Source organism: Podarcis liolepis (assembly GCF_965112155.1).
Source record: "Podarcis liolepis genome assembly, chromosome: 5".
In the NCBI taxonomy this organism is placed as follows: domain Eukaryota; kingdom Metazoa; phylum Chordata; class Lepidosauria; order Squamata; family Lacertidae; genus Podarcis; species Podarcis liolepis.
In genome coordinates, this window is record NC_139556.1 from 100,769,049 (window position 1) to 100,795,792 (window position 26,744).

A 26,744-nucleotide genomic window follows, 5' to 3' on the forward strand; every position below is an offset into this window, starting at 1 on the left:
CACAGGTTTCACATAATGGCCATCTAGTTGGCCACAGGACAAGAAGCTAGCTAGCTGAGCCACTGGCCTGATCCAGCGCGCCCTCCTTACATTCTTATCCCACACTTTCCCGTCACTTTCGTTACCACAAAAACTCAGCTATTTTGGGATGTGCCTTTGTTGTGCAAGAGTGACAAAGCTACTCTAATTGTGCAATCTTAATTTGCTGGTATGTGCCCAAATCCCAAGCACAAAATAGCAACTGTCTGGAAGCAGCCTAGGAGTGCACTGCCTTTAGGTGCAGGAGGGAAAGCTACACCCTGCTCCCATCGAAACATTCAAGGGTGCTCTGTTTTCTACCCAGGGACACAGAAATCTGCATTGCTGCATTCACTGCTGTGAAGGCAGTACTAACTATTAATTAGTAGCTGCTGATATTTTTCTCATCTTCCATGAATGTGTACAACCCTGTCCTAAATATCTTCCACCTTCCACTTTCTCCATGCTGTGTATAATTTTATAAACATCTACTGTGTCTCCTCTAACTCACCTGCCCAGGTAAAGGTAAAGGGTAAAGGGACCCCTGACCATTAGGTCCAGTCGTGGCCGACTCTGGGGTTGCGGCGCTCATCTCGCTTTATTGGCTGAGGGAGCTGGCGTACAGCTTCCAGGTCATGTGGCCAGCATGACTAAGCCGCTTCTGGCGAACCAGAGCAGCGCACAGAAACGCCGTTTACCTTCCCGCCGGAGCGGTACCTCCTACTTGCACTTTGACGTGCTTTCGAACTGCTAGGTTAGCAGGAGCAGGGACCGAGCAATGGGAGCTCACCCCATCGTGGGGATTCGAACCGCTGACCTTCTGACTGGCAAGCCCTAGGCTCTGTGGTTTAACCCACAGCGCCACCCGCGTTCCTTTTAAAAAGTGCCCAACAGACACAGAATTGCTCCAGAGGACACCAGCCTTCATTTAACAAATAAGTTTCTAGCTCTCATGAATGGAAACCGCGTTGGATTTCCAGTGGTAATCCAGAGGGGAAAGAGGGTCCCTATAAAGATTGTTGACTTTCTCTGTGAGCAAAGCTTGCAGATATATTTCCATTCTCAAGGCATAAAACGAAGCTGTTCTTTGGGGAGAGTTAGGGATCCCAGGCCTATTTTTTCATTATTGCATTTAAGTGCAGGGCTACAGATGGCCCAGGCCACACCCCACGGAACAGCCTGCTGGGCTGGCAGAATAGCTGCAAAATTAGAAAAACATGGAGGATTAACTATGGTGCTGTTGGGAATGAAGACAAACAAAACCCCGATCTGTGACGGCAGTGTCGAAACTGCACGGGTTTTGCAAAGAAATGTGCAGGAGGCAGCAGTGGCGAACGCTCAGGCCCCCTGTGGCAGCTGCAGCAAAGCCTTGGCCAAAGACACGCTGATCCTGTGGCAATTGAGGACCTGCCAGGAGCCACGGAAATAGGGGCTGGCTTAGCTCCTCCAGAGTCAAGCCTGTGCTCAGCTGCTTCCCTGGAGCGCAGGGGACCAGATCAAGATGTTCTTTCCTCCTTGCACCAAAACGAACCTCGCTTCTCTGATTCATGTACCAAATATGACACTCCTTGTTGCCGCTCCTTAAATCGGAGGCAGGGAGCTTTCTTCAGCCTGAGGAATGCTTTCCCTTTCCAGGGTCTTGTGCTAGTGGTGGGCGGGGCCAGAAGCAAAAGTAGGCGGAGCAACACTTTCCCCCTTTTCCTAAGACCTCCTCTCCAACGGAAGCCGAAAATCCTCAGGTGAACCCCTTCTCTCCATCCCATCAACATCAGAGGCATAGATGGTGGTCACACGACACAGGACCTTTTCTGTGGCTGCTCCCGGATGGTGGGACTCCCTCCCAAGGGAAGATAGCCTGGCTCCCTCCCTGTTATCCTTCTGTCAACAGGCTGAGACTTTCCTGTTCAGATGGGTCTTTGGAAGCTGAGGTGCAGACAATGTTAATCACCACCAGGCTGTTGTCAGGGCAAATCATATTTTAATTGTCGGTTCTAAATGTGTTCTGGTGTATTTTAATTATTGTTTCCAATGGGTTTGTTTTTATTACTTTGTATTTTATGAAGTTTTAAAATGTTGAATCCCAGCTTGGGAAGGAAGGCAGGATGTAAAGACATTTAATACTTTTAAAAGGTAAAGGTAAAGGACCCCTGACAGTTAAGTTCAGTCGCAGATGACTCTGGGGTTGCGGTGCTCATCTCGCTTTACAGGCTGATGGAGCCGACGTTTTGTCCACAGACAGTTTTTCCAGATCATGTGGCCAGCATGACTAAGCCGCTTCTGGCGCAACGGAACACCAAAACTAGAGCAGCACACGGAAACGCTGTTTACCTTTCCACCGGAGCGGTACCTATTTATCTACTTGCACTTTTTTGGTGTGCTTTCGAACTGCTAGGTTGGCAGGAGCAGGGACCGAGCAACGGGAGCTCACCCCGTCACAGGGATTCGAACCGCCAACCTTTGGATCGGCAAGCCCAAGAGGCTCAGTGGTTTAGACCACAGCACCACCCGCATCCTTTAATACTTCTAATAAAATAATAAATGAGTATTTTGGCGTGGGTGCCATGACAGGCTCTTTAATAGATCCTGACATTAACAGCTATCGCTCTTGCCACCAGGCTCTTGCCACCAGGCTTACTGTGAGAATCTGGCCACAGCTCCCTTGCCCCTACGACTCAGTTTCTAGTGGCTTCTGAGCAAATGCAATTGCCAGGTCAAGATTAAACTTACAAGCGTAAAAAATCATCATTGATGCTTTGATCCTTGTTCAGATTTTTGAAAACAGCTTGGGCGAAGGGAGTGCAAGTCCCTTTCACACCCATTTCTGGGTCTGGACCTTTTTAACAAGCTGGGATTCCTGCTGACTTGAAGAATGCAAAACAACTCTGCAATTCCTGCTGCATAACAGAAGCCCCACAATCCTACAGAGGCTGGGAGATGTCTGCTAAGCGGGTGTTTGATGTTAAACGGGTTGTCAGCTCTGACTCACTTCTCTCCAAAAATAGCCTGCCCCCATCAGTTAACCCCTGGGGTGCTTTCAGTCCAGAAGTGGTTCCCCACCCACCCCCAAAGTTTCTGCACCCAGCTAGGGATGGAGGATAATTTGGATTTTGTTTGCATTTTCATGAGAAACTACACTATTCTCAAACCGATATATGCACCAAAACAGACAATCCTTAGAAATACGCACTTCGCTGATGTACAAAAACATATGAACCAAAATGCACACCAAAGCATATACGAGGGGGAACTGAATATTACATCAAAATTACATACAAGAATGTCTTGTGTCAGGTGAAACGGCTTGCAAAATTGTGTTTAGCAGGAGAAATTCGTGTTAAAGCAGCTGTGAATTTTCAAGAGAGTTAAAAAAGAAATCGCAGATGGTTGCAGAAATGTAGAGGAAACGAATAACGTAACTAATATTTGCAATAGATGGGAGAGTTTGGGCAGACATAGTTCCTTCCATCTTAGAAGCTCTTTGCAACTGGACAATTTCCTTCTGGAAAATGATTAGTAAGATAGCAGGCACCTTCCCTTCCTCTCGCATCCATTCAGCTAGGAATGGACCTCACAGAGTTATGTGGTCCACCTGGGAAGACGACTGATGCAACCTCAGGCCATGTATTGCGACGGACCAGTTCCGTGATCCATGCATCATTCAGACCTGCTCCTGGTGTGGCCTGCCTGACAGTCTTATGGTTTCTAGTTTGTATCCTGAGCATCCTTCAAACAGAGGAGGAGGTGAAAGGTGCTCCCTAAAGTCTTGCCTCAAATTCCTTCTAGATTTTCTGTGTGCAGTCATACCTCGGGTTACGAATGCTGCGGTTGCGCGTTTTCGGGTTGTGGACTGTGCTGAACCCGGAAGTGCTGGAATGGGTTACTTCTGGGTTTTGGCGCTCGCGCATGCCAGAAACACAAAATGACATAACACGCATGCACGGAAGCGCCGAATCGCGTCATGCACAGATGCGGCACTGCGGGTTGCGAACACTGCGGGTTGCGAATATGCCTCCCGCATGGATCACATTCGGAACCTGAGGTATGACTGTATACTTGGGGCCCGCCTCCCCGCAAAAAGCTCCACAACTCTGGAGGCGTGTTATACATGAGGACATGTTATACACGGAAAAGTATGGTATATATTATACAGTTTGATCCCCAATGGTCCTATTCCCTGGGTTCTATCATGACAGCTGTCCATGCCTGTGTTTGCATGCATGTGTGATGAACAGATCACATCGTGTACTACCCATAAAATACTTTGGTGTTTGAAAAAGCGCTGTATGTACTATTCTTTGCGAGTCACCATCGAAACAGCTGCATGAATTGCCCCTTCCTCAGCCCACAAGCACTTGGCAAAAAAGAACTTTACATTTCCCCATCTGATGGATGGCAGCAAGACTTTTCATGTCAGCCTGATAGCAGCTATTTAGCAACCGACGTGGGATCTCAGTTTCTCTGGAGAACCTCCCACCCAGAAAAGTTGGTCATACCCGTGATAGGTCTGAATCATACACAGTGATATTGGTGGAGATAAGTCATCTGCCCAACCTGGGCAGGTTCCAACATTTTCTTCTTTACACCTCCATCACATTAAAAAAACAAAAAAAGGCAGCAGCAATACCAAATGATCTATTTACTGTATTTTTCACTCCATAAGACACACCAGGGGACGCGGGTGGCGCTGTGTGTTAAACCACAGAGCCTAGGACTAGCCGATCAGAAGGTCGGCGGTTCGAATCCCCACGACGGGGTGAGCTCCCATTGCTCGGTCCCAGCTCCTGCCAACCTAGCAGTTCGAAAGCACGTCAAAGTGCAAGTAGATAACTAGGTACCACTCTGGCGGGAAGGTAAACAGTGTTTCCGTGCGCTGCTCTGGTTCGCCAGAAGCGACTTAGTCATGCTGGCCACATGACCTGGAAGCTGTGCACCGGCTCTCTTGGCCAGTAAAGCGAGATGAGCGCCGCAACCCCAGAGTCGGTCACAACTGGACCTAATGGTCAGGGGTCCCTTTACCTTTACCTTTAAGACGTACCAGACCATAAGACCGCACCTAGTTTTTGGAGGAGGAAAACATGATAAAAAATATTCTGAATCCCAGAAGCCAGAACAGCAAGAGGGATTGTTGCGCAGTGAAAGCAGCTGTTCTGGCTTCTGGCTTAGCCGCACAGCCTGCATTCGCTCCATAACACACACACACATTTCCCCTTACTTTTTAGGAGGGAAAAAGTGTGTCTTGTAGAGCGAAAAATACGGTATATTCATGCATATATATATATTTTTTTACCATAAGGCTCTGAACTTTGCATTTGGAGAAGATGCAGAGGAAGAAAAGGACAGTGAGCAGGAAGGGCAAGCAGCTGTTAGCAAGGAGAAACAAAGCCAGAGAAAATCAAAGGAGGACCCACCCCCCTCTCCGTTTTTAATTATTTTGGGAAGCAGAGCTTCAAGCAGGTGGAATCACACAGACATCTGCAAGGCAGTAGTCGCCAACATCTCACACTCCTGACAATGTCTTTCAAACTTTTTAACACTTTGTAAACTCCTCCTCCTTTTTGATTTTCACCCAAGGAGCTCTGGAAACCTCCCATGGGATCCCTGCAATTCAGGCCACAGAATACATCACGAGTCCCAAACAGATGTCCTCCAGATTGTTTGGACTGCAAGAATATAAGGACATAGAAAAGGGCCAATAGCCCATCCAGTCTCTCCTGGTATGCCCCGCGGAGGACCTTAAGGTCCACAAATGACAACACTTTGGAGGTCCCAGGTCGCAAGGTGGCTAGGCTGGTCTCAACTAAGGCCGGGGCCTTTTCAGCACTGGCCCCGACGTGGTGGAACGCTCTGTCACAAGAGACCAGGGCCCTGCAGGACTTGACATCTTTCCGCGAGGCCTGCAAGACAGAGCTGTTCCGCCTGGCCTTTGGTTTGGACTTGGTCTGACCCTTATGTTTCCCTCCCCTTATGGTTTTGATTTTTAAATTGTGGCTGCATTTTAAATTGCATTTTAACCTGTATTTTAAATTGTTTTTTTCTTTTCCCCACCTTCTTATTATGTTTTTACTGAAATTTTATTGAAGTTAGCCACCCTGAGCCCAGCTCTGGCTGGGGAAGGCGGGGTATAAATAAATTATTATTTATTATTATTATTATTATACAGCATCTTTTTTCTTACAGAGGCCAACCAGATGCCTGTTATGGGAAACCAGTGAGCAGAACATGAGCACAGGAGCCCTCTCCCCTTCTGTGGTTTCCAGCAACTGGTATTCAGAAGCACTGGTGGGAGCAGAGCAGAGCCACAATAGCTCTTTCCTCCATGAATCTGTCTAATCCTCTTTTAAAGACATCTATCACTGCCTCCGTATAGGTTTGTATAGTTAAAGCCATGGTTTTCCCAGTAGTGATGTATGGAAGTGAGAGCTGGACCATAAGGAAGGCTGATCGCCGAAGAATGGGTGCTTTTGAATTCTGGTGCTGGAGGAGACTCTTGAGAGTCCCATGGACTGCAAGAAGATCAAACCTCTTCATTCTTAGGGAAATCAGCCCTGAGTGCTCACTGGAAGGACAGATCCTGAAGCTGAGGCGCCAAGACTTTGGCCACCTCATGAGAAGAGAAGACTCCCTGGAAAAGACCCTGATGTTGGGGAAGATGGAGGGCACAAGGAGATGGGGATGACAGAGGACAAGATGGTTGGACAGTGTTCTCGAAGCTACCAGCATGAGTTTGACCAAACTGCGGGAGGCAGTGGAAGACAGGAGTGCCTGGGGTGCTCTGGTCCAGGGGGTCACAAAGAGTCGGACACGACTAAACGACGAAACAACAACAACAACATCACTGCCTCCTGTGGCAGGGAGTTCCACAGTTTAACCATGAACTGCACAAACGAGTCCTTTCTTTTATCTGCACTACTTGTGGGCTTCTGGGTTGGGGGCCTCTCCCCAGTTGCAAACAGGATACTGGGGCCAGAGGGATCCCTGGTCCCATCCAGTCGGGCTGCTCCTAAAGTCCTCAACGTTACTTGACAGCCTCCACGGAACGGCGCACTTAAATCCCAAACCGCTGCAAGCAATTATTACGTCTGAGAGCGTTGCGCAAGGGAGTGAGCTGGCGTGAATGGAGATTCCAGAGATGTCTTTTATCCTGGATGAGCCAGAACGATGACAGAATGTGTTTTAAATGGAACGAAGGAAAAACAAATGTCACATAAATAGGAACTGAGAGAGGATGTAGAGGGCAAAGGGTCCTTATCCCTAGCTTCAGACACACGCTCGCTTTTTCTCTCTCTGTCGTGGGATGGTGGGCAAGGATGGCTCCAGATTTGGGCAAGTCACCCTCCTTGCCCCTTTCCCCCACTGAGTCTCCCTCGGGGATGGGGAACTGGTTCCTTATCAGGGACTAACAGCCTCTTGGTGGTGCCTGACAGATATTCAGGAACACTTTATATGTGTTGTTGTTGTTGCTGTTAAATTTGTATGCCGCCCTATACCCGCAGGCCTCAGGATACAAATTACAACATAAAAACACAAAATACATAATAAAAACAAAAACAGAAACCTTCCAATTGTCAAGAGCTCAGCCTACACTCGAGTAGGACCCTGGCAGAAACACATACCCGACTGGCATGTTCCCGCCCTCCTGGTCAATCGTTCAGGAGCTTCAAAACCTTTCTTCTGCCCGAACATCACAGTGACCGATGCCAACCAACACCGGCACACTTAGGGATCCACAGAGTTTGTGCATCATGTGTAACAGACCTCAGCAACTCAGCATTTTGGGTAATCTACTTTATTTACATCTAAACAGACATGGAGCACTGCAACATGGCTCCCTCTCTCTCTAGAATCAGACAGCAAAGAGAATAAGAACAAAGGACATTAGTCCCACTCCACGGAACACAGTAACCCAAACATCCTGTCTCCGTCACTTCCCACTCTGTGGAGTCAAAACATACACCGTCACGTGAAAGACAACAATCCCATGACTGCAATCATGGAGCAGGAATTCTAACACCAATAACCCCCTCAAACACATTTTAAAAGGGCCTTGGAGGGACAATCAACCAAAGGTCTGGTGCAAACCTGCAGAAAAAATCTCTGTCGGACCATAGACCATCCTCCCCTAGCCAGATGTTTTGGAGCACAACAGCTTATGTCAATGGGAGCAGTGCTCTCGCTACTTGTGAATCTCAGCAGCTGGAATACAAACGGGACTAAAGAAGATTTACACTGATACAGGCATGCGGGTGCCTATTTTTTCAGTGTTTTGGAAAACGCAAACGTCAAGAGTTCACAAGCAACATGGAAACATAGCAGAGGAAGAGGTGCAAAGAAATGAACGGTGTGGCAAACAATATATCCTTTAACTCCGGAATAATCTGTGCAATCTGTGTAAACGGGAATTAAAGAGAACGGGTCAGTAATGCAGAGTGAAAATTTGAAGCAAAAAAAAAGGAATGGAATGTGGGGTTGGGTGAACCTACTCATCCCCAGCCAAGACCAACTGCTGCATTTTGTGTGACAGCAGCTACGCTTTGGAACTCCCTGCCACTTGATATCAGAAAGGTGCCTTCGCTGTACTCTTTTTGGCACATGCCTTACCCAGATTATTAGAATGTTGATGTGAGTTTTAATCCAGTTTTGGTCCATTGTTATTTTAACTTTCCAAATACCTTAAATTATTGTTGTCAATAATTCTTACTTATTGTTTTAGCTTTCTTGCAAACCACCTGGAAGCTTCCTCCCCCTCTTTTTTTTTCCTTTTGCAATTCAGTGGTGTAATTTTTTTATGAAATGAATGAACAAAAGCCAGTGACGCTCACCTTCACAAAGTCATATTCGCAAAGGTAGGACGATTCGAGATCAAAATGCATGAAATAGAGCTTGACCCGAAAGCCATCCGGCACCGATATGTTCCAAGTCACTTCCGAATCACTGGGGTAGGAGTCTGGATAATTTGGAGACTGGATCTCCCCAAACATGTCGGTCAGTTCAATGGTGTCTGCTTTGACGAGGTGGAAGGCACAGAGGGACCAGACCAGGAAGTACCTGCAGGAGAGACAGAGAGAGAGCGTGATGACTACCAATGGATTCAAATGACAGGAAAGGAGATGATGATGATGATGATGATGATGATAATAATAATAATAATAATAATAATAATAATAATAAGATAAGATAAGATAAGATAAGATAAGATAATTTATTGTCATTGTCCGTATATACACAGTATACACAACAACGAAAATCAAACACCCACCCAAAGACCGGGTTCACATATACATTTGCACGTATCTCCGACACTCTCATCCTATTCAGACATAATCTATAAAACATAACATAATCCAGAATATAGCATGTCCTATTAAAGGCATAACATAACCTGAAACCTATCTCATTCCTTCCTACTCCCTGCTTGCTAATCCTTGCAACTGGCCCTGAGATCATTATTTAGTGCAATCAGAGCTCTTGGATAGAAACTATTCAGAAGGCGTGTGGTTCGTGTTTTCATCGTCCTATATCTTCTGCCCGAAGGCAATAGTTCAAAGAAGTTGTGAGCAGGGTGGGTGGGATCTCTCAGAATATTATGTGACTTCTTCAAGATGCGAGACGTGAAGATCTCATCCAGGGTTGGTAGTCGGAGCCCAATAACATTCTGGGCAATTTTAATTGTTCTCTGTAAAGCTTTTTTATCCGTTTCAGAGCTGCTCCCATACCACGATAATATACTATAGGTTAAGATACTCTCGATGGTACTATGATAATAGGACAGAAGTAGGTGCTGGGATAGATTCAGTCCCCTGAGCATTCTCAGGAAATACAACCTCCCCTGCACCTTCCTCACAACCATATTAATATTTGCAGTCCATGAGAGGTCCTCCGAGATATAAATGCCCAGGTATTTAAAACTACCAACCCTCTCCACTTCCTCGCCATTTATGTGCAATGGTAAAAATAATTAATAATAATAATATATTATTTATACCCCGCCCATCTGGCTGGGTTTCCCCAGCCACTGTGGGCAGCTTTCAACAGAATACAGTGGTGCCTCGCAAGACGAAATTAATCCGTTCCGCGAGTCTCTTCATCTTGCGGTTTTTTCGTCTTGCGAAGCACGGCTATTAGCGGCTTAGCGGCTATTAACGGCTTAGCGGCTTTAAGAAAAAGGAAACAAACTCGCAAGAACTCGCAAGACGTTTCGTCTTGCGAAGCAAGCCCATAGGGAAATTCGTCTTGCAGAACGACTCAAAAAACGGAAAACTCTTTCGTTTTGCGCGTTTTTCGTCTTGCGAGGCATTCATCTTGCGAGGTACCACTGTATTAAAATACAGTGGTACCTCAGGTTACAGACGCTTCAGGTTACACACGCTTCAGGTTACAGACTCCGCTAACCCAGAAATAGTGCTTCAGGTTAAGAACTTTGCTTCAGGATGAGAACAGAAATCGTGCTCCGGGGGCGCGGCAGCAGCAGGAAGCCCCATTAGCTAAAGTGGTGCTTCAGGTTAAGAACAGCTTCAGGTTAAGTATGGACCTCTGGAATGAATAAAGTACTTAACCTGAGGTACCACTGTACAATAACCTATTCAATATTAAAAGCTTCCCTAAACAGGGCTGCCTTCAGATGTCTTCTAAAAGTCTGGTAGTTGTTGTTCTCTTTGACATCTGGTGGGAGGGCGTTCCACAGGACGGGTGCCACTACCAAGAAGGCCCTCTGCCTGGTTCCCTGTAACTTGGCTTCGCAGGAGCTGGACCTCAGTGTCTGAGCAGAACAATGGATGTGGAGACGCTCCTTCAGGTATACTGGGCCTTTGAGGCCGTTTAGGGCTTTCAAGGTCAGCACCAACACTTTGAATTGTGAACGTACTGGGAGCCAATGTAGGTCTTTCAAGACCGGTGTTATATGGTCTCGGCGGCCACTCCCAGCCACCATTAAACATCAGGAACAACTCTCTGATGCTAACGGTTGTTCGACAGGGGAACGGACTCCCTCAGAAGGTGGTAGACTCCCCTTCATTTGAGTTTTTAAGCAGAGGTTGGAGGGTCATTTGTTGGGTATGCTTTCGCTGTGATTCCTACATTTCAGGGGGTTGGACTAGAAGACCTTTAGAGTCCCAGCCAACTCTAGAAGTCTATGATTCTATGATTTCCTAGGTAACACCCTCCCAACCCCTATCCCAGTGCCGGATTTACGTATAAGCTATAGCTTAGGGCCCCACTCGCTTGCCCCCCCCCCCAAATTAAAGGAAATAAACCTGGATGTACATTTCCAAAATATAAGATAAGAAACAAATAAAATAAAACCTACATACAGCAACAGTGTTTTGTGTTGTGTGGGCTCCTTTTTATTTTTTATTGATACAGCAAGAAAAGAAAAAAGAAAACACAAATACCAAATTACACACAGGAATAACAATAGATACTGAATTTTCTTAATAAACAATAAGACACAAATTGGTCTTAACACTAAAGACTCAGCCTCATGTCTGTTCCATATTTTGATTTATAACTTATTGCCAGTACACACTTTTATCATTATTAATTCTTTTCTTAATATATCTTAATTCTTATATCTGCCTTGCAACTATTACGGAAGTCCCTCGAATGCTGCAACCAAATTTAAATTATTATATTTATATTTCAAATATTCTTTGAAAACCTCCCATTTTGAAACAAATTCCTGCTTTGATTTATTCTTTATTTTTTCTGATAGACCATCTAATTCTGCATATTCTGTCAGCTTTTGGATCCAATCTTGTATAGAGGGAATTTCATTACTCTTCCATGGAAATGGAAATTGAAGAGTAGTGTTGTGTAGGCTCCTATGATGTAAGTCATGGGCCCTGCCTGCTCACCTGCTCCCTAAAATATCCCTGGTTTGCTTATTTCTATATATAGGGTGCCTACATTGTGCATGGACTGCTTGCAGGGCAACATGGGCAAATGACTTTAGATACCTATGAGGTCCATCAATTACCATATAGCAGATATTCAACACAAAAAACAGTGACAGTTTGTTGTTGGCAAAGGACAGCTGGACATATAAAGGGCCCCATTACCTTCAGGAGCTTAGGGCCTCATCAAACCTAAATCCGACCCTGCCCCACCCCCACACATTCATTTTTTTGTCGTTTTTTTAAAATAATATTTATTATCTTTTCACAAACAACAAACAATAAAAACAAAATCCAACTTTTAAACGTTTAAACATTTAAACTACAAAAACAAGACAAATAAGAATACACTGTAGAAGAACAGTTGATAGAAGAAAGATAGAAGAAAATAGAAAATAAAAAATGAAAAGTAAAAAGAAGAGAAAAAACCACAAAACAGGGCTAAAAATGGATTGATATTTTCAAATCTTATGTTTTCTTCACTAATTTCTTGACCTCCTCACACCTCCCATTTTGTATTCCAGTTCAAATATTAAATTCAGCAAATCCTTACCCTCTAGCATTTTATCCTTACTCCATATATTAACCTATTATTATAAATATCCATTTCCAATTATCATTCCCTATTTACATTTTCATAAGCATCTCTTTACCAGTACCACTTATTTTCAATCAAACGTCCTTTTAACATTCCTTAATTTTACAGTGCTTCTGCAGATAATCTTTAAACTTCTTCCAACCTTCCTCCACCGACTCTTCTCCCTACCTACACCGAGAGAAAGCTTGACCTTAGATCCCAGGAAAGCCCAACATGGGTGCTTCTGGAGAACAAGAATGTCTCCTTTAGTGGTCTACATGCATCTTCTGGAAATTTGGTAGCCAAGTTGAAATTTGTGGCTGCCAGCAGCCCCCCCCCCCAGCTAGTTTCTCACAAAAAGAGAGAGGAGAGTAGTGCCTGTACATTTTGCCTCATATCTCAGTTCTTCAAAAGCTAGAAATTTACTCTTTTTAAATCTGGCACTCTGGAGATTGAGATTCATCTCCCTCTGTGTGGATGCCTATGCTTTGAAAGCTTGTTCGGGCTGAAAACAGAAATTGATGAACTGATAAGTAACACAAACAGGAGGGACTTGGGCCGGCCCACCCATGAGGCAAGGTGAGGCAACCGCCTCAGGTGTCAGGATCCACAGGGGCAGTCGACCCCAATGCCGATCTTCATTCCCCTCCTTCTTCCTGAAGTAAATCTCCACTCGCCTCTTCTTCCCTGTTGGGGAGGGGGCACCATTTTGCGGTTCGCCTCAGGTGCCAAAAGGTCTTGGGCCGGCCCTGGACTTGGGTACTTGCAGGAGGGATTTGTGGGGCTAGGAAAACAACTGGATCACTGAGGGTTTGGGAGCCACGAGGCAGTGACATGCTGATGATCCAAGGAATTCATTGCAGGGTTCTGGGGTTTGATGCTCTGAACTGGTATATATAGTGTGCATGTGAAGAGATTTTAATTGGCTGATCTGGCACCCAGTTCAAAACAAGGACAGTTAATGAGGCTGAGCTGGCGCACGGGTCTCTTTTCCTCCAGATGAGTTGAGGTTTCTAGCAAGTAGGCTTCTGAGAGTCCCCATCTGACCACAGAAGCTGCAAGCCAAAGGAAAAATCTGCTCAGAATATATGGACAGGAACGTCCTCTAATGCCTCTCTCTCTCTCTCTCTGCTCCCTCCCTCCCTATCTCAAAGGCTACAACATGATGGAAAAGCCTTCTGAAGACAAAATTGGACCATCACAGCAACCCTGTATGCAAGAAGCTGGCATGAAGCAAGCTGGCGTAAGTTAACTTACACCAGATCCAAACCCCAACCAGGAAGCAGCACAGCTACAGCCAACTTAGCTGGCCCAATCCTGTCAGAACAAGAGGCGCCATGACAGATATTTATAAAAATGATGCGCAGCCTGGAGAAAGTAGAGAGAGAGAAATGTTTCCCTCCCTTTCCCCGAATGCTAGAACTCATGGCCAGCCAATGAAACGGAAAGCTGGAAGGGTCAAGTCTGAGAAAAGAACGTATTCACGCCGTGCGGTTAAACTACGGAACTCCCTGCCACAGGAGGCAGTGATGGCCACCAACTCGGATGGCTTTAAAAGGGGATTAGAGAAATTCATGGAGGAGGAGAGGGCTATGGATGGCTAGGAGCAACGATGACTATGCTCTTCACCCACAACTGGAGGCAGTGATGCTTCTGTATCCCAATTGCTGGAAACCACAGGAGGGGAGAGTTGCTCTTGTGCTCGGATTCTCCTTGTAGGCTTCTCGGAAGAGGCATCCAGCTGGCTCCTGTGAAAACAGGATGCTGGACTAGATGGACCACTGGCCTGATCCAGCGGGCTCTCTTTATTTTCAGAGGGATAACAAACTCTTTAAAATAAAGGTTGACTTAGACTACTGTTTTTACAGTGGTGCTGTGGTCTAAACCACAGAGCCTAGGGCTTGCCAATCAGAAGGTCGGTGGTTCAAATCCCTGTGACGGGGTGAGCTCCCGTTGCTCGGTCCCTGCTCCTCCTAATCTAGCAGTTCGAAAGCAGGTCAAAGTGCAAGTAGATAAATAGATACCACTCCGGCGGGAAGGTAAACGGCGTTTCCATGTGCTGCTCTGCCAGAAGTGGCTTAGTCATGCTGGTCACATGACCCGGAAAATCTGTGTGCGGACAAACGCCAGATCCTTTGCCCTGTAAAGCAAGATGAGCACCGCAACCCCAGAGTCGTTCACGACTGGACTTAAGTGTCAGGGGTCCCTTTACCTTTACCCTGTACTGTATTTACCATGTCATTTGACGGAGCTGAATAGAGTTAGGATCCAGATTAAGTCTCCCCTGCCTAGTCCCACCCCACTCCCAGAATACAGTGGTACCTCGGGTTACAGACACTTCAGGTTACAGACGCTTCAGGTTACAGACTCTGCTAATCCAGAAAAAGTACCTTGGGTTAAGAACTTTGCTTCAGGATGAGAACAGAAATTGTGCAGCAGCGGGAGGCCCCATAAGCTAAAGTGGTGCTTCAGGTTAAGAACAGTTTCAGGTTAAGAACGGACCTCCGGAACAAATTAAGTTCTTAACCCGAGGTACCACTGTACTGCCTTTTGGGGATTTACGCTTGGCGTCAGCTCAGATGGGATGGGCAAATTATGCCAGCATACAGTGGTACCTCGGGTTACATACGCTTCAGGTTACAGACTCTGCTAACCGAGAAATATTACCTTGGGTTGAGAACTTTGCTTCAGGATGAGAACAGAAATTGTGCTCCGGCAGCTCGGCAGCAGCGGAAGGCCCCATTAGCTAAAGTGGTGCTTCAGGTTAAGAACAGACCTCTGGAGGGGACTTCCGGGGTGGCGCCATTGGTAATGGTGGACTCCCTCTGATTCGGAGGGACTGGCTCTATGGAAATTGGGTCTGTTCCGCTACGGCGAAGCGGGGACCCTTTAAAAAATCACAGGCAGGTGAAGCCTGTGACCGTGGGACTCGGCGGGCACCTTTCGCGCCCCCCCCAATTTGTAAAGGAACCCAATTACGGGCTCCGGAGCGAAGCGGGGCAAGCGGCGCGGTGCTGAGAGTCAACTGCTTCTTCCGTGGAGTGAAGCCGCACAGCCGTTACCGGAGAGCGCTACCTTTTTCCTGTGACAATCTGGCTACAAAAACAACTACCCGTGAGTAGGTTAAATTTGGACAATTGGACTCTAAACAACGACCCGTGAGTAAAACGGAAAATTGGACTAAGAAATTCCTTTAATTTGGCACTGAAGCGGGAAGGTCTAAACAGGAAGTCAGCCTTCCGCTTTTTGTAGAAAGATTAAAGCAAAGACATGGCAAGCTAGAGTTTAGTAAACCGTTTGCAAAGGATCAACTTTCATCATCTAAAATTACTGAACCCCCCTTGGAAGCAGGAGAAGAGGGGGGATTCCCCCCCCCTGGACTGTTTAAACCTGCAGAAGAGTGTGTAAAGAAAAGCAATTTTCCACCGTCTTGAACCTGGGAGCGGGGTGTCAGGACAGATGTTTTCGGAGTTCATTGACTATAGATAAACGTTTTTGACAGACAGTTAAAAGAAGAGAAACATAGTGATTCCATTGTTCTCCTTCGCAGTTAAAAGGAATAAAATATTGACAAAATATCTGAAAAAGGAAACTTTGTTGTTAGATCTGCTTTAAAAAAAAAAAGAGAGAGAGAGAGAGATGGATACAAATAGAAGTTCTTCCCCTAGAGGGAACTTGTGAAACTGTTATTCAATCTGAACTGGGGAGCTTTGCAGCTGCAACAGATTAAGATCGTGGGATCAGACTTTGACCTTGCACAACAATGTACTCGGAGGCTCTGGTGCATGCTTTCTGCAAGACAAGTGCTTTATTGGAACAGTTACATGAGAAGACGGATTTGATGACTGTTGCGATCAGAAATTTTGGACAGGTAGTGGGTATCTATATAGAACCCACTCAGGAATCAATTCAGGAGTGTGCTCTGACAGATCAGATGAGGGAGGAGGCTGTGGCTGGACGCCGGGAGGCAGAGATGGAGGGAACTGCGGCCCAGCAGGAACATGAGTTGTTGGATCTGACGAATGAACCTGGAAAAAGCCAGATTTGGAGAGATAGAGTCTTGTTTGGCTTGGAGATGGGGGGCTGGATCCCTATGCAGGGATGTTTTGACTTTTCAAGTCTGGCGTTCGGCCGGGAGGAGTTTGGAGTTGTGGGGATCTTCAACTTTGGAGGGACCTTGAAACATGCTTTTAAATACCACATGGAGTTCAGTGTGGACTATGGAAAAGGGGCTGATCTGTTGAGAAGGGACAAAAATATTGTCAAGCTGGAGTCTCCATGAGTGAAAGGAGCAGAAGACAAAGTAAAGTACAGGTATAAATATGAAGAAGATCTGCGGAAGGGACATGGAAGAGACTTAAGGGCCTCGGACATAAGGTTACCAGGTTAATGAACTAGATGGATGGGATAGAAAGGACTGACAAAACCCGAGACCAGGAGGAAGAGACGTTGGATGAAGATTGGAAGAAAGTTTTTAAAAATTCTATTTAGGAATGTTTTCTAAAATTAATGAGTATTAGAAAAATGTTGGAACGAAATTATTTGGCTTTAGCAAAAATGTTAAAAGGAACTATGTAAGAATATGCTATGGTTATGAGAAATTGGTATAAATAAGATTTAAGTTTTAAGTTTTAGGGTTTTTTATGGTAAGATAAGGTTAAAATAGATTAAGGCAATTTAATGACAGAATATTATGAAAAATGGAAAGGATTTGCTGTGACAATCAACAACTAGAATACAAAAAAGGGAGGTGTGAGGAGGTCGATGAAATAAGGTAATGACAGTTAAGGATTTGGGAATATTGGATCTGTTTTTAAATCTTTGTGGTTTATTTTTGCTTTCTGATTTTGATGTGCTATGTGTTTTGTTTTTGCTTTTTGCTTTTGACTTTTATCGATTTGTATTGTTTAATTGTTATTTGTTTTTTCTCCTTTTCTTTGTTTTTTTGTAATTTAAAAATTCTCAATAAACATCATTTTTTTTTTAAAAAAAAGAACAGACCTCTGGAATGAATTAAGTACTAAACCCGAGGTACCACTATATCTTCAATTTAGTTGGAGTTGGGGATTGAACACTGGTTGAGCTGGGATGCCCAGTGGAACCCACCATAGGATTGCTCCCTTGCCCTATTCTCCCTATGAATAATATTTCTAATACATATGTTTAACACGTATCCATATACGCCTTTTAAGTGGAATTTTTATATATATATCTCAGCCAGCATCTGTAGCAGATTTGAAACCATTTCTATATGTTTTTATTGTTGACGCTTTTATGGATGCTTTCATGACATTTTCATTCTTAATCGCTTCAGGATGTTCCACAGGATACGATTCGTAGATGAAGCAAAATAAATATTACATAGGACTTTTTGGCACATTATAAAGTAAACTGTTGACCATGTGGATAATATTTCTAGTATACTTATAAAAGTTTGTGGTGGGGAGGTTTGTATGATTTGCCTGCCACTGAAAAGGCAGTAATGTAGAGAAGCATCTCTGGGGGCTGATTGTTTAGATTTATGGTATTATATTTCCACGTCACTTTTAATTCCAATGAATCCCAATGGGGCTTATGAACAATAAGTAACAATAACACGATGGAACGTAATAAAGCATCACAAATTTAGCATGAACTGTATGGAATAATTAACATAATCACCAGCGAAACAATTACAGTCCATAAGGCACTGTTAACAAGTCCTGTATACCTGAAGGAGCATTCTCCACCTCCATCGTCCATCCCAGACACTGAGGTCCAGCTCCAAGGGCCTTCTTGTGGTTTCCTCATTGTGAGAAGTGAGGTTACAGGGAACCAGGCAGAGGGCCTTCTCGGTAGTGGCACCTGTCCTGTGGAACGCCCTCCCACCAGATGTCAAGGAAATAAGCAGCTATCTTATTTTTAAAAGACATCTGAAGGCAGCCCTGTTTAGGGAAGTTTTTAATATTTACTGCTGTACTGTTTTTAACACTCAATTGGGAGCTGCCCAGAGTGGCTGGGGAAACTCAGCCAGATGGGCGGGGTATAAATAATAAATTATTATTATTATTATTATAACAAAGCAACAACGGAAAAATAAGCAGAATATCACAATGAAAGCAAAAGTCATATTATATAATTGGCAAAACAATACAGCATTTATAATCTAAAATAGTAACTGCATTAACAAAACAGCGACCAGAAAACAACTTAGTGCTGCTACCTTCATACACAAACTCTCCAATGACCTTTCTGCCATTGGATCCTGACTGCCAACAGAACTGCAATGAAGGCACAAATGTTGCCACCGTCGCTCCCTCTCATCCCTACAAATGTGTAAATCTCTCTACCCCCTCCCCCTGCTCTTACCCACCTCATCTCAGATGATGAGGCCAGCTTGATAAGGACCTCTGGACGAGAATAATAGGACCATAGAATTGTGGATTTGAGGTAAAAAAGGTAAAGGACTCTGGACAGTTAAGTCCAGTCAAAGGCGACTCTGGGGTTGTGGCGCTCATCTCATTTTCAGGCCGAGGGAGCCGGCGTTTGTCCACAGACAGCTTTCTGGGTCATGTGGCCAGCATGACTAAACCACTTCTAGGTGCAACAGAACACAGTGACGGAAACCAGAGTGCACGGAAACGCCATTTACCTTCCCATTGCAGCAGTACCTATTTACAGTGGTACCTCGGGTTAAGTACTTAATTCGTTCCAGACGTCCGTTCTTAACCTGAAACTGTTCTTAGCTGAGGCACCACTTTAGCTAATGGGGCCTCCCACTGCTGCCGTGCCGCCGGAGCATGATTTCTGTTCTCATCCTGAAGCAAAGTTCTTAACCCGAGGTACAGGTTAAGGTTAAGAACAGTTTCAGGTTAAGAACGGTTCTCCGGAACGAATTAAGTACTTAACCCGAGGTACCACTGTATGTGAAACCTTAAATCTTGCAACCCTCCCTTGAAGAAGTCGTCTGTGTAATTCAAAACTTTGCTGCTCTCTTGATATTGGGTGGCAGTCAGGTAAGTTTACTCAAAGTAGACCCACAAAATGAACATGACAAGCATGGGATTTTTGTTGGGGGGGGGCAGGCCTTTTTTTTAGGGGGGGAGGCAGAACCTCAGTTAGCCATGTATTTTTATTGATTTTGGATGATGGCAATGCTGTACACACATTATACTTTCAGAGCACATTCATTCCATCAAAGTAGTCTGGGGCACTGTCAGAGTTATACAGTGGTACCCCGCAAGACGAACGCCTCGCGAGACGAAAAACTCGCAAAACGAAAGGTTTTTTCGTTTTCGAGTTGCCTCGCAAGACAAATTTCCCTATGGGCTTGCTTCGCAAAACGAAGCTTGCCCCCGGGACAGCGGGTCTTCTCTTTTGAAGCAAGGGGCGGCGGGGAGAAGCGATCTTCTCCCCGCAGCCCCAGGTCCGGGGACAGCGGGAAGCGCTTCCCGCTGCCCCCGGACCTCTTTTGAAGCAAGGGGCTGCGGGGAGATCGCTTCTCCCGGTGCTCCGAAGCCGGGCGGGGGGCGGGAACACCTTCTGAAGGCGGGCGGGGGGCGAAAGTCTTTGTCCCCCCTGCCTGCCTTCCCAGGGGCTTTTAAATCGCCCCGGACAGCGGAGAAGTCCTCCGCTGTCCCGGGGCGATTTTAAAATGCCGCCCGTCAGCATTTTAAGATCGCCCGGACAGCGGAGAAGTCCTACGCTGTCCCGGGGTTTTTTAAAATGCTGGGGGTGGGAAGAAAAGCCCTTGTTGTCCCCCCCCCCCCAGCCTTCAGAAGAGGTCCGGGGACAGATTGTCCCTGGACCTGGTCTGAAGGCGGTTTCCCTAGGAACGCATTAATTGATTTTCAATGCATTCCTATGGGACACCGTGCATCGCAAGACGAAAAACTCGCAAGACGAAGAGACTTGCGGAACGAATTAATTTCGTCTTGCGAGGCACCACTGTACTTCAAAGAAGCAACCCCTTCACAAACTACAGTGCCCACGATTCTTTGAGGGGAGAAATTGTCCTTTAAATTTACAGTGTGTAAACAGTCTGCGTTAGATCCATTAATTTTAATATGTTTACTCTGAGTGGAACTTAGTTGAACCCTTAGGCGTGAGCGTGCGCTCTCTGTTTTGTTAACCCCAAGAGAAAATGTGGGGCACAGCTTGAGCGTGCCTTAAACAGGAGGTTAGGAACAGGGAGCCTTCCTTCTCTCCCCCTCCCTCCCTCCCCCTCCTCTTCTTCTTTTTTTAACAAGGGGGGGGGTGTGTTTCATTCCTGCCAAGATTGGGCTTTTCTATATCAAAAGTTTCGCTCCAGTTTAAACCCAGCTGCGCTTTCAGGGGGAACGGGTGCATTCTAGTGCCAGGAAACTCAAGGGAACCTCGAATCAGATCAGGGCAGGTATCAACTTTTTTCTGGCTTGTTTTCTCCCTGGTTTCTGTCTGGGACAGAAAGAGATCCAAACCTAAGAGGATCTTCCAGACAGAAGACTGCTCCGGCAAGCAAGAGACTGTTTTGTTCCAGTTCAAGTTCCACATCTTAAACCAGGAATGCTTTCAAAAATGTGACGATGAGCCCCACATGGTTCAGAAAGCACGAGGCACAGTTCAGTTTAAAACCCCACAAGCACGCATCCACGCCAACAACAGCACCTCCATGTGTGGCGTTTTCAAGTGGAAGCACATAGAATCCTAGAATGGGACCCAGAGTGTCAATCTAGTCTAACCCCTGCCCGGTGTCACTTGTGAAAGCTGGCACCCGTCTGTCTCCTGATAAAGCGCTTCGAGAAATATTAGGAGCCAACGAGTGCCAGAATTAAACCTTTTCCTTTCCCAGAAACAGGAATCTTCTCTCTGCCCCTGCTTGCAAGAGTGCAATAGAAGAAATGGTGGTGGTGGATAACCATGGTCGGTGCCGGATGTGGGGGGCAAGCACCCCCAAACAAGGAGCTCGCCCCCATTTGCCTCTCCCCCAAATTTCCTGCTATTAATAGATACTGTTCTCTTTCTCTCAGGGTCCTAAACATGCGGGGCACAGCTCGCCCGCCTAGAAATATACTTCGCCCCTTCTGTGCCACCCCCCCCCCCGATTTTTTTCTCTGGTGCCCCACTGCCCTTGCCAGCCCTCCATGACACCCCTTTCCCCTCGGGTTGGGCCGTAGCTCAGAAGTGGAGGAGCGCGCAGAAGGTCCCCGGGGTTCCGTCCCCAATGGCATCGCCAGCTCTCTGCCCGAAATCCTGGACAGCCGCTGCCAGTCAGTGCAGACGCTACAGAGTTAGGCGGAGGCAATGATCTGACTCAGGAAGAAAAACAGCTTTGGATGTCCCCGTCCCCCCCGACAGCAACTCACCTCATTTTTCCTGCGAGCTCCGCTGGTCCTGATTACTTTTGATCCCTTTTTGGAGAGGCGGTTTGGTTTGTTGACACCGTGTTATTTTGCGCGCTGTCCCCAAACCTTCAGCTGCCGGGCTTATCTTCGCTCAGAGATTTGTGTGTGAAAGACAGAGCCAGGGAGAGAATGCCTCTCTCTCTCTGAGGTCCTTTGGCATTCTCCATGCTGGTCACGCCTTCCCCTCTCTGCAAAAGTCTCTCTCTCTCTCCCCCTCGCTCTCCAGACGCACACAGACCTGCCAGGGCCAGATCTATCTCCTTTCGCCCAGCCTCTAATGAGGATGTCTCAATCGCCCGCCGCCGCCGCCGCGCAGAAGCGCAACTTCGGCATCCGTCTTTCTCAAAGCAGCGCAGCCAGAAATCCGTTCCCCGCTGCTTTCCTTCTTTTCTCCCCAGATGGCTCCGGAGAGGGGGGGAAAACATACACACAACAGTTGCTTCTCAACAGGGCAGGAGAAGCTCTCGCAAAAAGAGACAGAGCCCAGTAGAAACCTCCTCAGGATTTCTGTTTTTAAATCATTTTATTAAAGTTTTATTACTGTATTACAATTCCCCACCCCCCAAAAAAACCTATTCTCTCTCAAACGTCCCCGTTTCTCGAGAAGAAAAGAAAGCAAATGAAATAGATTGTGCTGGAAAATTGGAGGAAGGGATAATATAGCATTTTTTTTAAAAAAAAATACTGCCCTGACATCATTCACATTGTCATTCCAGAAACGTAAAAGTAAATCTGTTTTCTTGGTTATTATGGATTGCATTTTTCTTATATGTAAGTGTTATCATTAAATAGTTTGGATGCAAATTAGGAGAAAGGAGATTCCGACTAAACATCAGGAAGAACTTTCTGACTGCGTTGGAAGGTGGTGGAGTCTCACTCACTGGAGATTTTTAGGCAGAGGTTTGATGGCCATTTGTCAGGGATTCTTCAGCTGCGATTCCTGCTTTCCAGGGGGTTGGACTAGATGACCCCAGGGGTCCCCTCCAACTCCACAATTCAGAAGAGAATTTGAAGGATGACAAACTAGCAGTCCAGGGGCCAAATCTGCCCCCCCAGGGCCCCACCACATTTTTAGTTACAACATAATTCAAAAGTTTTAATTGAATTTAAATTATTTTAAAAGTTTCATGGAGGAGAGGGCTATCGATAGCCAGTGTCCAAGGTGGTTCTGCTCTGTTTCTACAGCTGGAAGCAGCGATTCTTCTGGAAACCAGTTTCTGGAAACCACAGGAAGGGAGAGTTGCTCTTGTGCTCGGATCCTGTTTGTAGGTTTTCCAATAGAGGCACCTGGTTGTCCACTGCCAGAACAGGATACTGGACTAGATGGGCCAGTGGTCAGATCCAGCACACTCGTCTTATGTTTTCTGAAGGCTGGAAGCAGGGGTGGATTTTGACAATCTTTCGTAACATGGCACCTGTGCAAGCCCAAAATTTGGTGCCCCAAATGGATCTTCTCAGCTATGGATCTTCTCCATTTTGTCCCACCTTGGCTCAGCACCCTGTGTCGGGGAATCACCTGCACTGCCCTAAATCCAGTGCTGCTGTAAACTGTACCTCTGTCAGAATATCACAAGGACTCACTTCTGAATGCTGATGCCACCTGCAGGTTGCTGATAGAGGGAGAAAGAGGAAGGCGTTGAATTGTGGATTGCTTTCACCCCAGAAGGGTGCAGGATTGTTATTTTTTTGCACCAACCAACCACACAATGTTGTTGGCATCAGAACACCAGCCCATAATTTTCCCCTCCCACTTTAATCTGGATTTAGAATTTCTGAGTTTTATTTTTTTAAAAACACACACACACACACACACACACACACACACACACACATCATTTTTACATCTGAAATTGCACAATGGTTTTCATTGCTGGTTTTTTTTAATTGTGAAAACACTTTGAGATAATGGAAATCGATAGGGAGTCGCCCGTCCCTGCCAAACATGGCTGGCAATAAACAGAACTGAAATAAAAAAAATATAAAGTGTCCCTGCGTGGTTCAAAAAACGGGCAGGAATGCAGCCTGTGTGAGTTGCAGGGGGGCAGGCGATTGGAGACAGTTCTGGGTGTTGTCTCTCCCGGCAAAGCCATTCTTTAGAGTCTTTAGAAGAAGAAGAAAATTAATAGCTGTTTATGCACTCCGCATTGTCCTCCTGAGTCAGCCTGGAAGAAAAAGAGGGGGTGTTGGCACAACTCCCTCCAAACAACATGTTTGCTGCGCTTCCCTTGGACACCAGAGCTTTCCTGGAATGGCTTTGCTTCAGCTGAAAAGCACCTAGTTAAACACCCGTCCTCAGACTGAAAAGAACTTCTGTGAAATGCCTCTGGTCCATTTTCAAATGAACAATGTTCCACCTCTGCAGTTGGAGACAGCGTGTCCCTGAATGCCACTAGCTTGGAGAAGGTGGCGCTGCGGTCTAAACCACGGAGCTTCTTGGGCTTGCCGATCAGAAGGTCAGCAGTTCGAATCCCCACGGCGGAGTCAGCTCCCATTGCTCTGTCCCAGCTCCTGCCAACCTAGCAGTTCGAAAGCACGCCAGTGCAAGTAGATAGATAGGTACCACTGCGGCAGGAAGGTAAATGGCATTGCCATATGCTCTGGTTTCCGTCACGGTGTCTGTTGCACCAGAAGCGCTTTAGTCATGCTGGCCACATAACAACAACAACAATTTATTATTTATAGCCTGCCCATCTGGCTGGGTTTCCCCAACCACTCTGGGCGGCTTCCAACAAAATATTAAAAATACAATAAAACATGAAACATGAAAAACCTCCCTGTACAGGGCTGCCTTCAGGTATCTTCTAAAAGTCAGATAGTTGTTTATTTCCTTGACATCTGATGGGAAGGCGCTCCATAGGGTGGGCGCCACTACCAAGAAGGCCCTCTGCCTGGTTCCCTGTAACTTTGCTTCTCACAGGGAGGGAACCACCAGAAGGCCTTTGGAGCTGGACCTCAGTGTCCGGGCAAAACAACGGGAGTGGAGACGCCCCTGGCGGAGGAAGAGGAGTGTGGGGGGGGAGCCTGCGCTGGGCGCCATGCCCCTGAAAGTGGCATGACATGCCCCCAGGACGTGCGCCATGCCCCGGGGATATGTGCCAGCCTGCTCTCTGCCCCCCTGTGCCGGAGCATGAAGCTCTGCCACTGGGAGACGCACCTTCAGGTATACTGTTCTGAGGCCATTTAGGACCTTAAAGGTCAGCACCAACATTTTGAATTGTACTCGGAAACATACATGACCCGGAAAGTTGTCTGTGGACAAATGCCGGCTCCCTCGGCCTGAATTGAGATGAGCACCACATCCCATTGGTGCCTTTGACTGGACTGAACCGTCCAGGGGTCCTTTGCCCTTACCTTTTACCTGCTTTGGGGCTTCTGTTAGGGCCTGACCACTGCGAGAACAGGATGCTAGAGTACAGTGTGGTGTAGTGGTTAAGAGCGTTAGTCTTGTAATCTGGGGAACTGGGTTCGCTTCCCCACTCCTCCACATGCAGCTGCTGGGTGACCTTGGGCCAGTCACACTTCTCTGAAGTCTCTCAGCCCCACTCACCTCACAGAGTGTTTGTTGTGGGGGAGGAAGGGAAAGGAGAATGTTAGCCGCTTTGAGACTCCTTAAAGGGAGTGAAAGGCAGGATATCAAATCCAACCACCACCACCTCTTCTTCTTCTTCTTCTTCTTCATGGGTCATTGGCCTGATCCAACAGGCTCTGCTTACGTGATCAGAGAGGGAACAAGCTGTGGGCTAGTTGAATGGAAGAAGCATCTTGAGGGCAGGATATTTCCCTCTGGGGGTCAAATGTTGGCTGGGAGGTCTGCTGCGGTCTGTTTGCGTCCACTTAGGCTCTGCTTAGGGATTTGTAAATAAAGCAAATATTACAAAAAAACACCCTGAGATTCTCTAGTGCTCTGTCTGATCCAAAGGAAACTGGATCTGGGTCAGGCTGCCCCTGAAGTCTTGAGCCACTCAAGGAAGTGGGGAACAGGGCACAAGAACATTTTGCTCAAAATGAATCATGTAAGCTGCAGGAATTTGGCTATCTTCCATCTTTCCTTCAAGGGCAATGCCATAAACATTCATTAAGCAGCACTTTATCTTGCGGAAATTAAGCATCTTTTCTCCTAAGGCTGCTTCCAAACTAGCCATTTTCTCCATGCTGCAACGCCGTAAAATGTTCATCCCTGCATTCCTATAATTTCCCCCATTTGGTTCCCCTCCTCCGCTCAAGCCCTTCTTCACGCAGCGCAGAGTTAAGTTATGGAACTCGTTTCCCAAGGAGGCAGTGATTGGCACTGACTTAGATGGCCTTAGAGGAGGGTTAGACATATTCTGTGCTATTTCTCTAGGAAAAGGAGGTGCTGGAATTCACCATGAACACCCTCCCTCATTCTCTTAGAATGACAATGGCACCCACCTGAGAGGTACTGGAATTGAGTTGCGGTGAGCTCCCAGTGGGGAAAAAAAGAACCCTGGACATATTTATGGAGGAGTGTGTTAGGATATTTCCGTTCCACCTTAAAAGGGAGCAGGCTTTGAGAGTCACAGAGTCTGCGCATGTCCTGTTCACAGGATGTTTATGTTTTCTGTTGCTTTCGTTTTCTCTCTGTGTCGGAGACACTGATGCAGGCAGTCATGTTTTTCTTTGTTCTGATCAACGCAGAATAAAACTTGTAAATAATGCTCTCCTGCGTGCGACTTTTGCTGTGCATTATCTGCTGATAGAGTGTGCATGAGCTCTGGAATGTGGCAAGCTATTTCAGGAAACTCATGTCGCTAATTGCTGATACTGCGTGCCTACGGGAGATCGATGGATCGTCCGGCAGACGGCTTGGGGCCATGATGGACTTTGTCTCCCTGGCAGTATCCCAACAGAGTGTGGGATGTAATCTACTAGAGCAGTCAA

The 26,744-nt window shown here is 46.3% G+C and overlaps 1 protein-coding gene across 4 annotated transcripts in view; it reads right to left on the minus strand.

The window, feature by feature from the left end:
• The window catches only part of MASP1 (MBL associated serine protease 1), a 123,342-nt gene extending 101,083 nt beyond the window's left edge, over positions 1 to 22,259 (minus strand). The window contains exons 1-2 of one of the 4 annotated variants that reach the window (XM_083504139.1): positions 21,807 to 22,259; positions 8,838 to 9,063 (exon numbers count right to left, since the gene is read on the minus strand). In XM_083504139.1, the coding sequence (XP_083360265.1) occupies positions 8,838 to 9,063; positions 21,807 to 21,811 (231 nt within the window). In that variant the 5' untranslated portion in view covers positions 21,812 to 22,259. The remainder of the gene's footprint in view (positions 1 to 8,837; positions 9,064 to 21,806) is intronic. The other 3 variants (XM_083504136.1, XM_083504137.1, XM_083504138.1) reach the window with 3 other exon arrangements.
• Between the last annotated feature and the right edge of the window lie 4,485 nt (positions 22,260 to 26,744).